Below are 12,772 nucleotides of genomic sequence, written 5' to 3' on the forward strand. Positions count from 1 at the left end.
ACTTTAGGTTATATGATCCAGTGCATACAGTGCAAGTCCAGGGTAAATTTATTTATCTCTTTGTCAGATAGTGGGTGGGACCAGGTGTTTCAAGATCTAACGTATCACTAGGAAAATGCAACGAGGAGGCGTTAGGATGTATGCCAAGAATAGCAAGGAGCATGTCTCGGGTATCTATTTTAAGAGGGTCCTCTTTGGGATGTCTGATTATGTAAGTATGGTGTAACAATTGAAAAGGCAAACGAGTTCAAAACACTGAAAGGAGCATAGAGAATAAATGCTGAACACACTATATAGTTACGTAATCTACAAATGTATGAACATTTATCTATATGTTCTACATATATGTGTGCGGTATCTATCAGTACACTTCCCATACAGGTGACCGAGACCTGCAAACTGCTCAGCCCAATCTGCCCTTGCTCAGTAACATTGCTTTACATAACTTCTATTTCATCCTCAGTAAGGACAATGTAAGAATTTGCATGGTTTCAGGATGCCACATCTGATCGATAGCGGGGGTGGTTTGAGAGAGAGATCGCTGTTTCCACTGTCTGTCGGAGGGGGGAGACAGTGGTTTTCGGGCTATTGAGAGCTGGGAAGGAAAGAGGGAGGAAGAGAGGTTATTGGAGTGTGTGCGTGTAGGACAGCCTTCCCCTTGTGGATACCTGAGACCTCCTGTTCCCTGCGAGCGGAGAGTGTGTGGCAGCTGCAGCCCGAAACGGAGAGCCGTTGTTCTCGACATCGAGACCCAAACATGTTCACAGTGACAACTTGTCTCACCTTCATGGTCATTATCCTCGCTGTAGAGCCGCAAGAAGGTAGGGAGAAGGCTGCAGCTTCTGTTTATATTGTTTAGTTAATGTTTTGTTTAAGAAAAACGTTTAAAGGAAAACTTGTGAGAAGCATTTAAAAATGTTTAGTTTTGCAAACATTTGTCAGTGGGAACAGCAACTTTGAAGTTTTTTTATGAATGGTCATCATGTCTGGTTAAAAAAAAAACTCCAATATATCTGCGGCGTAATTTGAGTTATTTCGCTTCATTTTTAATCCAATATTGTTTTCAGTCATTTAAGAATAAACTGTTGCAGTGAGGCTGGATCCGCTGAGCTGATTAATCAGAGGCGCTTTGATTCCGGGCTGGGTTGGAGCTGAAGACACAAAGTCATCCCAACAACTGATCCAAGCTTAAACTGACTGGGTTTTCCCCCCTAACTTATTGCCTTGGCATTCTCTCCTATAGCCCTGACCGTCTCATCTTTTGCAATCGTGTTAATTTCGGATTAGTTTTGAATTTGTGAATTAAACAGGAAGGTTCCAATTTTAAAATACTATTTTCAAGCTTTGCATTGTTAAAATATCATTCTGAGAAACACGTTTTTTGTTCCAATGCATTTCACCAGTTCACAATATTTAGAATTGCCTCTTTAGAAACACGTATGTTTGAATTTAGGAAGCCTTTAGATGAGCGCTGGCAAGATTGAGAGACTTCCAACTCAGACTTGGGCAGCGACACAATCCTGAGTTGAGACTGATTTCTGTTAGCAAAGTGAGCGTTGAAAACGTTTGTTGGAAAATCTTTTGATTCGATTTCCCGTGTTCTTTTTAAAATGGTCTGACCTGGTTGGATTTTGACCGCTGTCCATTTCTACTGTCCCCCAAATCATTTTATAAATCACTCTGGAACGCTGCGATGTTTCAGTTTGAGAGTTTTAAAATTGCTTTTAAGTCACCATTCAAGAGCCAAAAAACCCTCTTTTTTAACTAATTAAATATAATATATATTAAAGTTGCTGTGTCCATTGATACCATGGTGGTCTTGTTTGCAAATTTCTAGCATTAGTATAATTGAGGAAATCTGATTTTCAAAATTAATGCAGTAGAGCTGTTTAAATCTGGCTCAATATTCAAATGAGTGATCATCACTTTGTTGAGATATGAGATTGAGTTGTGAATGGTGGTGGACAATTAAGCAACTGGCTGGAAGAGGGGGCTCCACAAATATCCTCATCCTCAATGATGGGGGAGCCCAGCACATGACCACAAATGCATTTGCAACCATCTTCAGCCAGAACTCCCTAACAGCACTGTGGATGTACCAACACCACGTGGGCTACAGTGGTTCAAGAAGGCAGCTCACCATCATCTTCTAGCCAGCAATGCCCATATCCTGTGAAAATAAAAAAAAAGATCTCTGCAGTATGGAAAAACACTCCAAAGCCTGACACTTGACAGGTGTGGACAATAGTGTTGCTATTTTATTCAGACAGATTGCTTCTTTGAATCTGTTTTTGAAATGGCTGACTGCCAACTCGTTTCATAAAATATACAAAATTTAGGTGTATTGGATAATGAGCTACTTATTTTAATTTGTTTTGTCATATTTAGACTACCATTTCATGGAAGTTAGTTTTATTCTGTTTAATCACATGGAATTTTAAAGAAAATCTATTTGAAATTATTAAAAATATTCCATTTCCTGATTGAAGGGAGGTTTCCTGCTGAAATCTTGTTTAGGGATGAGTGCCAAACTCCTTTTCAAAATTGGAGAATACATCAGAAATGGACAGTTTTGAATAAATTTGGCAGTTGTTTCAGATTGGGCTAGTTCTGTTCTTCAGGGAAAAAAAAACTCTCCTGTGAACATGTGGAAAACTGTTTCATTGACAGGACAGTGGAAACTGACCAATAGGAATGCACTAATTGACTGAATTTGAGTTCTACTATTCTGTCTTATGTGGGTCATGGAACAGAACTAGTCTGTCCAGTAGATTTACAGTATTGTATTTCCTTTATGTGGCTGCATTGCATATTTTTGGGCAACTCTTGTACTAAAACATGCAATGTGCTCATAGTTTTCCATTGCTATTCAGAAAAGTACCAAAATATAAAGGTTTTTTTCATCATTCCCGGCACATGCTCCCACTTTTCAGTATGTAAGTTGGATTTTGAATGATGGGCATTTAAGCCAAGGAAAAACAGAAAATATAATTATGTCTTAATTAACATTTTTTTAATAAAGCATGTTGAAAGAAAAAAACCCACATTTGTGTAGATCTTTAATGATGTCATGACATTTGACAGCACTTTACAGCAAATGAAGTGCTTTTGAAGTTTTGTCACGCTTCTAAGTAATAGGCGGTCAATTTGTGCACAGCAAGATCCCACAAACAGCAACAAGATAAATCACCAGATAAGCTGGTTTATATGCTGATTAAGGGATAAATATTAGCCAGGACACTAGGAGAACTCTTTGCTCTTCTTTGAATAGTGTCCACCTGAACAGGCTGTCGGAGCTTTGGCTTAATGTCTCAGCCAAAGCATAGCATTACCAATGGTGCAACTCAGTACTGAACTGTCAGCCTAGATTGTACTCAAGTCTCTGTAGTGGAATATGTAATCTAATATGGTTTTAGACCTGTTAAGGTCATGGAAATATCATTTGTGAAATTCAGTCAATCATGTTTAAACATTATATAGTATATTAAATTGATATTCTTGAGGGCTTGCTTAATTGCCTTTGGATATAAGGGAGAACTTTAATAGAGTACTCTTTCTGTTAAGCTTATCTGTAATTATTTATTTCCTCAGAATTAATTAATTTTGGGAGAATTTATTCAGTGTATTTATTCTGTTGAGGAAATGGATTGAAAATATACATGCCATACAAATATATAAATAAATATATATATGTATATGCATATATGCCTAGCATATATATTCACATAATGATTAGTTCCTAACTCTCTTTGGATAATATAACAATATAACATCCCTCTTCAAAAATATATGTAATGCCTCCGTATCAATATAACTGTTCCAATCATTAACTTTTTTCTCCAAACTGAAGATTAATGATTGACTTTTATAAATAAACTGAACATTTGAACAGTCTTTTACAGCTTGTTTTTTTTTCTAAGATATTATTCACAGTATCATTTAGGTGGTAAGATGTTGTGCCTCCATCTTGTAGATTTGGCATTCAATGTCATTCGGAGCGCTACACAGTTGATGTTGTGTGTGTTGCTCCTAGCGTTGTAGGAGTCATGCTTGGTGTTGCTAATGTTGTCTCACTTGCTGGTTGTCTGACTTGTTGATGTTGCATCACTTGTTGGTGATGCTGTTGATGTTGTCTTGCTGGTTAGTGATGTTGTTGGTGTTGTTGATTTTCTTTTCTGCTTTTCTAGCTCAGGCGTAGGTTGAATATGGGCTCTGTTCCTTCCTGGTTTCGATCACAATGACGTATGACCTTGGAGTCTTAGCTTCACCAACAACTTTAGGGTTCCAGGTTTCATGATTTAAGATAAAAAGAAACTAATTTAAAATTTAACAGGATAAAATACTTAACTTAAAACTCAAGAATTACTTTATTGTATTCATACCATCGTCTCTTCAATTACATTTCTGCTCAATCTGGAATTGACCATAAGACCATAAGATGTAGGAGCTGAAGTAGGCCATTCAATGAGATCATGGCTGATCTGATAACCCTCAACTCCACTTTCCTGCCTTTTCCCCATAACCCTTGATTCCATTACTGATTAAAAATCTGTCTATCTCAGCCTTGAAAAGACTTAACGATTCAGCCTCTACACCCCTCTGCAATAAAGAATTCCACAGATTGACTGGCCTCGGAGAAAAGAAATCCTCCCTCATCTCAGTGTTAAATGGGTGCCCCCTTACTCTGAGATTATCCCCTCTGGTCCTAGACTCTCCCACAAGGGGTAACAACCTCTCAACATCCACCCTGTCAATCCCCCTAAAAGTCTTATATGTTTCAATAAGGTCGCCTCTCATTCTTCTAAACTCCAATGAGTACAGGCCAAACTTACCCAACCTCTCCTCAAATGAAAATCCCTCCATCCCAGGATTAACCTAGTGAACCTTCTCTGGTCTGCCTCCAATGCCAGTATATCTTTCCTTAAATAAGGGGACCAAAACTGTTCACAGTATTCTAGGTGTGGTTTAACTAGTGCCTTGTAAAATTTTAGCACAACTTCCCTATTTTTATACTCCATTCCCTTTGAAATAAAGGCCAACATTCCATTTGTCTTATCTATTACCTGCTGAATTTATATGCTAGCTTTTTGTGATTCATGCACAAGGACCCTCAAATCCCTCTCTGCTGCAGCTTTCTTCAGTCTTTCTCCATTTCAATAATATTCAGCTCCTCTATTCTTTCAGCCAAAGTGCATAACCTCACACTTTCCCACATCATATTCTACCTGCCACGTTTTTTCCCACTCGCTTAACCTGTCCACATCCCCCTGTAGACTCCTTGTGTCATTCTCACAACTTGCCTTCCCACCTTGCCTTGTGTCATCCGCAAACTTGTTGATAGTACATTCATTTCCCTCATCCAAGTCATTAATATATATTGTATATAATTGTGGCCCCAGCACTGATCCCTGTGCCACTCCACTAGGTGCAGGTTGCCATCCTGAAAATGCCCCCAAGTATCCAAACTCTGTCTTCTATTGGTTAGCCAGTCCTATATCCATGCTAATACATTATCCCCAACACCATGGACTCCTAACTTATTAAGTTGCCTTATGTGTGGTACCTTATCGAATGCCTTTTGGAAATCCAAATATATTACATCTACTGGTTCCGCTTTATCTATCCTACTTGTTTCTACTGGTTCCGCTTTATCTATCCTACTTGTTACCACCTCAAAGAATTCTAATAAATTTGTCAGGCATAATTTCCCTTTCATGAAGCCATGCTGACTCTGCTTGATTATATTATACATTTCTAAATGTTCCGCTATTACATCCTTTATAGTAGACCCCAACATTTTCCCAATGACCAATGTTAAGCTAACTGGCCTATAGTTACCTGTTTTTTGTCTCACTCCCTTTTTGAATAAAGGTGTTACATTGGCAGTTTTCCAATCCTCTGGGACTTTTCCAGAATCAAAGGATTCTTGGATGATTACTGCCAGTGCATCCACTATTTCTGCAGCTATTTCCTTTAATATCCTAGGATGCAACCCATCAGGTCCAGGTGACTTATCGGCCTTTAGCCCCATTAGTTTCCCTAGTACTTATTCTCTAGTGATAGTTATTCTATTTATTCCCTCCACCCACTTTTGCCGCATGATTATTTGGTATTTTTGGTATGCTATTAGTGTTCTACTGTGAAGACTGATGCGAAGTATTTATTTATTCAACTCCTCTGCCATTTCCTGGTTCCCCATTATTATTTCAGCCTCATTCTCTAAGGAGCCCATATTGACTTTGGCCACTCACTTCCTTTTTATATATTTAAAGAAGCTCTTCCTGCCCATTTTTATTTTTGTGTCATTCTCACTACTTGCCTTCCCACCTATTTTTGTGTTATCCGCAAATTTGGTGATAGTACATTCATTTCCCTCATTCAAGTCATTAATATATATTGTAAATAATTGTGGCCCCAGCACTGATCCCTGTGCCACTCCACTAGGTGCAGGTTGCCATCCTGAAAATGCCCCCCAGTATCCAAACTCTCTGGGCCGAATCTTCTGGCTGGCGTGTGGGTGGCGGAGTCCGCACGCCAGCGCTTAAAATGTTGCGCGCTGACATCGCGCAAGCATCCCGACGTCAGCACGTGGCATCGCAATATTTCGGTCAGCGAGCGCGCTATGCAGCGGGATGCGTGCCCGCCATTAATTAAAGGCCTTGTTAAGGCCATTAACTCTCCAATCGACCGGGATTTTGAGGGGCCCATGCGAACTTTGGGTCGGCGCATGGGCCCAACGGGCAGGCGGGTAAGTGATTTTTTTTTTACAAACCTCATCCAGTGGCGGAATGAGGTTTGATATCGGGTTCAAAAACTTTTAATAAAGTGTTTGTGTTCTTCACTAACATGTCCCATCTCGTGTGACATTTTCACATGAGGGGGACATGGTAACGATTTTTTAATTTTTCTATTTTTAGAGTTTCACAGAGTTTCAGCAATCTCCCTGAGGCAGCACTTTGCCTCAGGGAGATGTGCGCTCTTTCGTGCGCATACCTGAAAGAGCACATTCTAGCAGTTGGGGAATCCCCCCTCCCATTCGCACAGGAAATGCATAGAGCTTCTCGTCGGGCGATACTTTGGGTGGGCCTTAATTGGCCCGCCCACTTAAAATGGTAGTGGGGCCCGTTTCGGGGGTGGCGATTGGCTGCTCGCCCACCACCGAGTCGGTCAGGCCCGCCCGGCCATCAAGGGCAAAATTCTGCCCTCTGTCTTCTATTAGTTAGCCAGTCCTCCATCCACGCTAATACATTACCCCCAACAATAAGGTCTGTTATCTTATTAGAGCTTTTACTTAGACACCCACAAGCAGCTGCAGTGATTTATTCTACTCGGGAGTATGGTGTCTATGCTAATAATCAAATTTTTGTGTGTACCAAATTATAGGAGTAATAATTCCACTTGCTAGTTTACCCTCAAAGTTTATTTTCTCCCTCTTTATTATTTTTTTGGTCATCTTCTGTTGGTTTTTAAAACTTTTCCAATCCTCTGGCTTACCACTAATCTTTGCCACATTGTATGTTTTTTCTTTCACTTAGATACTATCCTTAACTTCCTTGGTTAATCATGGTTGGTTTATCCCCTTTCTATAATCCTCCTTCCTTACTGGGATATATCTTTGTTGTGAGTCATGAACTATTTTCTCAAACATCTGCCATTGTTCATCAACCGTCTTTTCTGCTAAACTCATCTCCCAGTCTACTCCAGCCAACTCTGTCTCATTTCTTTGTAATTACCCTTATTTAAGTTTAGCACAATCGTTTCCAAACTAAGCTTCTCACTCTCAAACTGGATGCTAAATTCCACCATGTTATGGTCACTGTTTCCTAGATCTTTTACTCTGAGATCATGTATTAAACCTACCTTGTTGCACATTACCAGATCCAAAATAGCCTGATCCCTGGTTGGATCCGCAGCATATTGTTCTAAGAAACTGTCCCAAATACACTATGAATTTTTGCATTGGCTATTTCTGCCAATTTGATTTTCCCAATCTACATGGAGATTAAAGTCACCCATGATTAATGTACTGCCTTTTTTACATGCCCTCATTATTTCCTGATTTATTCTCTGTCTGACAGCATAGCTACTGCTAGGGGCCTATAGACTACTCCCACCAGTGCCTTCTTCCCCTTACCTCCACCCATATGGATTCCACCTCTTCCGATTCAAGATCATTTCTTGCTATCGCACTTATTCCATCTCGCACTAACAAAGCTACCCCACCGCCCTTTCCTTCCTGCCTGTCCTTTCGAAAAGTCACATACCCCTGAATATTTAGTTCCCAGCTTTAATCTCATTGTAACCATAGGCAGAATTTTGCCCTTGGATGGCGTGCGGGCCCCACCACGCTTCCTGTGTGGGGCGGGGAGGGATTCCCCATCTGTCAAAGTCCGCTCTTGCGCGCATGCGTGCGAAAGAGCGCACTGCTCCCTGAGGCAAAGTCCTGTCTCAGGGAGATTCATGAGAGGTAAGTAAAGTCTAAAAATAAAAAAATATTAAAATTATTAACATTTCCACCTGATGTGACAATGTCATACGAGATGGTACATGTTAATAAAAAACACTTAAAACTGATTAAATTTTTAAAAAACGGACATGAAACTTCATCCCGCCAGTGGATAAAGTTTCATGAATAATCTGGAGCCCGCTGGGGCTCCTGGCCTGCCCATCAGCCTTAAGCTTGGACGGGCAGGTCTTTAATTATCTTAACTAGCCTGTCAATGGCCTCAATTGGCCATTGACAGGTCGGCGGGTAGACAGCTGATTTCGCTGTCTGCCCACCTTCCTAAAAATTTAAAGGGACCGGGATGATGTTGGGGATTCCTTCCGACGTCATTCCGCGTCATTTTCCCCTCGGTGAGCAGGCCCCGCCCCCAAATCGCCGAGGGGAAAATCCTGGCCCATGTCTCCGTAATTGGCAGAAGGTAAGATTTGGATTTCACCTTTCAAAAGTCTGCTGGGTCCATTCATGCCTAATAAGCCTGTGAACTGGGAGAATTTTAAACTTAGCAAAGAATGACCAAGAAATTGATGAAGAGAAAATAGGAAATGCGAATAAACTTATGAGATAAAAGCAAGATGCTGGAAGCACTCAGCAAGTCTGGCAGCATCTATGAAGAAAGGAACAGAGTTAATGTTTCAGGCTAATGACCTTTCTGAATGTTGGGACCAATAAATTTTTACTGATTTTGGTGGAATTTCAACACCGTGCCCAATAGCTGTAGACTAACAAGAGTGGCAGCCCCTAATTTACATGAATTGAATGTTTATTCACAAATGTCTGCTGGCTTGAGAATTGGCAACACAGATTTCCAGATTGGACACTTCCCAGTAGGAGAGTCCTTCCTATATGTAGCCAATATTTATACCTCAACTAAAATCACTAAGAACAGACTATCTGACCATTTTACCACATTCCTTTTTGTGAGACCTTACAGCAGTGACTACAAAAGTAGTTCAGTAATTGTGAGGTGTTACGGGACATAGTGAGGATGTGAAAAGCCACACCTACACTTTTACAAACATACAAGTGAGGAGGCAGAGTAGACCACCCGGCCCTTCGAGCATGCTCTGCCATGCAATAAGATCGTGGCTGATCTGACTGTAACCTCAACGCCACATTCCCACCTATCCCCGATAATCTTTCACCCCCTTGATTATCAATAATCTATCTAGTTCTTCCTTAAAAATATTAAAAGACTCTGCTTCCACTGCCTTCTGGGGAAGAGAGCTCCAAAGACTCTCAACCCTCTGAGACAAAAAAATTCTCCTTACCTCTGTTCTAAATGGGCGAACCCTTATTTTGAAACAGTAACCCCTAGCACTTGATTCTCCCACAAGAGGAAACATCCTCTCCACATTGACCCTGTCAAGACCCCTCAGGATCTTACATGTTTCAATCAAGTTGCCTCTTAATCTTCCAAACTGCAGTGGGTACAACCTCAGTGGGTACTAGCCTGTCCAACCTTTCCGCAGAAGACAACTTGCCCAATCCAGGTATTAGTTTAGTAAACCTTGTCGGAACTGCTTCCAATGCATTTACATCCTTCCTTAAATAAGGAGAGCAATACTGTACACAATACTCCAGATGTGGCCTCAACAATGCCCTGTACAACTGAAGCATAACCTCCTTATTTTTGTATTCTATTCTCCTCACAATAAATGAGAACGTTCTATTAGCTTTGCTAATTATTTTCTGTACCTGCATAGTAGCCTTTTGAGATTCATGCACTGGGACACCTAGAGCCCTCTTGCATCTCAGAGCTCTACAACCTCTAACCATTTAGATGATATGCTTTTTTTATTTTTCCTGCCAACGTGGCCAATTTCACACTTTCCCACATTATACTTCATTTGTCAGGTCTTTGCCCACTCAATTAACCTATCTATATATCTTTGTAGCCTCCTTACATCCTCTTCATGTCTTACTATCCTACCTATCTTTGTGTCATCAGCAAATTTAACAACCATTCCTCCGGTCCCTTCATCGAAGTAATTTATATAAACCGTAAACAGTTGAGGTCCCAGCACTGATCCCTGTGGCATGCCACTCGTTACATCTTGCCAACCAGAAAAAGACCCACTTATGCCTACCCTTTGTTTCCTGTTAGCTAGCCAGAATATGTCAATCCATGTCTTCTTTCCATGTCAATATGTTACCCCCTACACCATGAGCTTTTATTTTTTTCAATAACTTTTGATGTGGCACCTTATCAAGTGCCTTCTGGAAATCTAAATACAGTACATCCACTGGTTCTCCTTTATCCACAGTACATGTTACTTCCTCAAAGAACTCCAATAAGTTGGCTAAACCTCACTTCTCTTTCACAAAACCATGTTGACTCTGTCTGATTATCCTGAATTTTTCCAAGTGCCATGCTATAATGTCTTTAATAATAGTTTCTAACATTTTTCCTATGACAGATGTTAAATTAACTGGCCTGTAGTTTCCTGCTTTCTGTCTCCCTCCTTTTTTGAATAAAAGAGTTACATTTGCTATTTTCCAATCTAATGGAACCTTCCCCGAATCGAGGGAATTTTGGAAAATTAAAACCATCGCGTCAACTATTTCATTAGCCACTTCTTTCAAGACCCCAGGATGGAGTCCATCAGTACATGGGGATTTGTCAGTCTCAGCTCCAACAATTTGCTCAATACCACTTCCCTGGTGTTGGCTGAGTTCCTGCCTCCCTTCCATGTATCCTTCAATATCCAATCTATGTCATCCTGCAACTATGTCTCTGTAATGGCTATCATATCATACTTATTTATTTGTGTTTGCAGTCTCAGTTTATCTGTTTTGTTTTGAAAGCTACATGCTTTCAAATACAGAACCTTTAGTTTTGCCCTTTTAGTTTTGTAACCTCTAGCCTTATCTGCTGATTTACTCTTGGATTTGTACTCCAGGTACTCTCTTTCCCTTGCTGTCACGGCCTGTTTATCATTTCCCACATTAAAAACTTTCTCTCTTGCCCTTTCTCTACTCTTTGTTTTACCACATCTTCCCAAATTTGATCCCTTGGTCCCACTATTTGAGCTAGTTGGCCATGGCACCCTGGTACAGGAAGCCATTCAAGTGGGGGAGTTAGAAGGAATGTAGTGGCAGTAGGGGACAGTACAGTCAGAGGGATTGACACTGTTCTCTGCAGCAAAGAACATGAGTCCAGATGGCTGTGTTCTCTGCATGGAGCCAGCGTACAGGACATATACTCGGGGCTGGAGAGGAACTTTGCACTGGGATGGGGAGGACCCAGTCATCGTGGTCTATGTAGGTACCAACGATGTAGGCAGGACAAAGGAGGAGGAGGATCTAGGCACTAAATTAAGAAGCAGAACCTCAAAGGTCATGATCTCTGGATTATTGCCTGAGCCCCATGCAAAATGGCATCGGAGAGTTCAGATTAGGGAGACGAATGTGTGGCTCAAAGACTGATGTGGGAGAAGTGGGTTCCGATTCGTGGGGGTGGTGGGGGGTGTGCACTGGCACCAGTACTGGGGAAAGAGGGATCTGTACTGTCGGGACGGTCTACACCCAAACTATGCTGGTACTGGTGGTTCTTGCGAGCCGCATAACTGGGAAAGTAGAGAGACTTAAACTAAATATTGGGTCAAGGGATCAAATTGGGGAAGATGTAGTTAACCAAAGAGTAGAGACAAGGTAAAAGAGAACGGTATCGTTACGGGAAATGAAAAACAGACCGTGACAGAAAGGAATAGAAAGTACAAATCTAACAGTAAATCAACAGATGAGACTAGAGGTTATAAAAATAATAAAAGGATACAACAAAGGATAAAAAAGCTCTGTATCTGAATGCGCATAGCATTCGAAACAAAACAGATGAACTGACAGCGCACATAGAAATAAATAATTACGATTTGATAGCCATTACGGAGACATGGCTGCAGGAGGATGAGGATTGGGACCTGAATATTGAAGGGTACAGAATATTTAGGAAGGACAGGACTAGAGGAAAAGGTGGATAGGTGGCTCTGTTAGTTAATGATGGTATTTACACAATAGAGAGGGATGACCCAAGTTCAGGAAACCAGGATTGGGTAGAGATGAGAAATGGTAAATGCAAGAAGTCACTTGTGGGAGACATGCGCAGGCCCCCTAACAGTAACCACATGGTAGGGTGGAGCATAAAGGAAGGAATAATTGGAGCTTGTCAGAAAGGCATGGCAATAATCATAGGAGATTTTAATTTACATATAGACTGGAAAAGTCAGATGTGCAAAGATAGCCTAGATGAGGAGTATATTGAATGTTTTC

At 40.8% G+C, this 12,772-nt stretch overlaps 1 protein-coding gene across 3 annotated transcripts in view; it reads left to right on the top strand.

Moving 5' to 3' along the window:
• Window positions 1-595: 595 nt before the first annotated feature.
• Window positions 596-12,772, top strand: part of fndc1 (fibronectin type III domain containing 1) — a 256,905-nt gene continuing 244,728 nt past the window's right edge. For all 3 annotated transcript variants that reach the window (XM_078556838.1, XM_078556839.1, XM_078556840.1), the window contains exon 1: window positions 596-821. In XM_078556838.1, coding sequence (XP_078412964.1) covers window positions 758-821 — 64 coding nt within the window. In that variant the 5' untranslated portion in view covers window positions 596-757. The remainder of the gene's footprint in view (window positions 822-12,772) is intronic.

The sequence above is a fragment of the Cetorhinus maximus genome, chromosome 14, assembly GCF_964194155.1.
Source record: "Cetorhinus maximus chromosome 14, sCetMax3.hap1.1, whole genome shotgun sequence".
Lineage (NCBI taxonomy): Eukaryota > Metazoa > Chordata > Chondrichthyes > Lamniformes > Cetorhinidae > Cetorhinus > Cetorhinus maximus.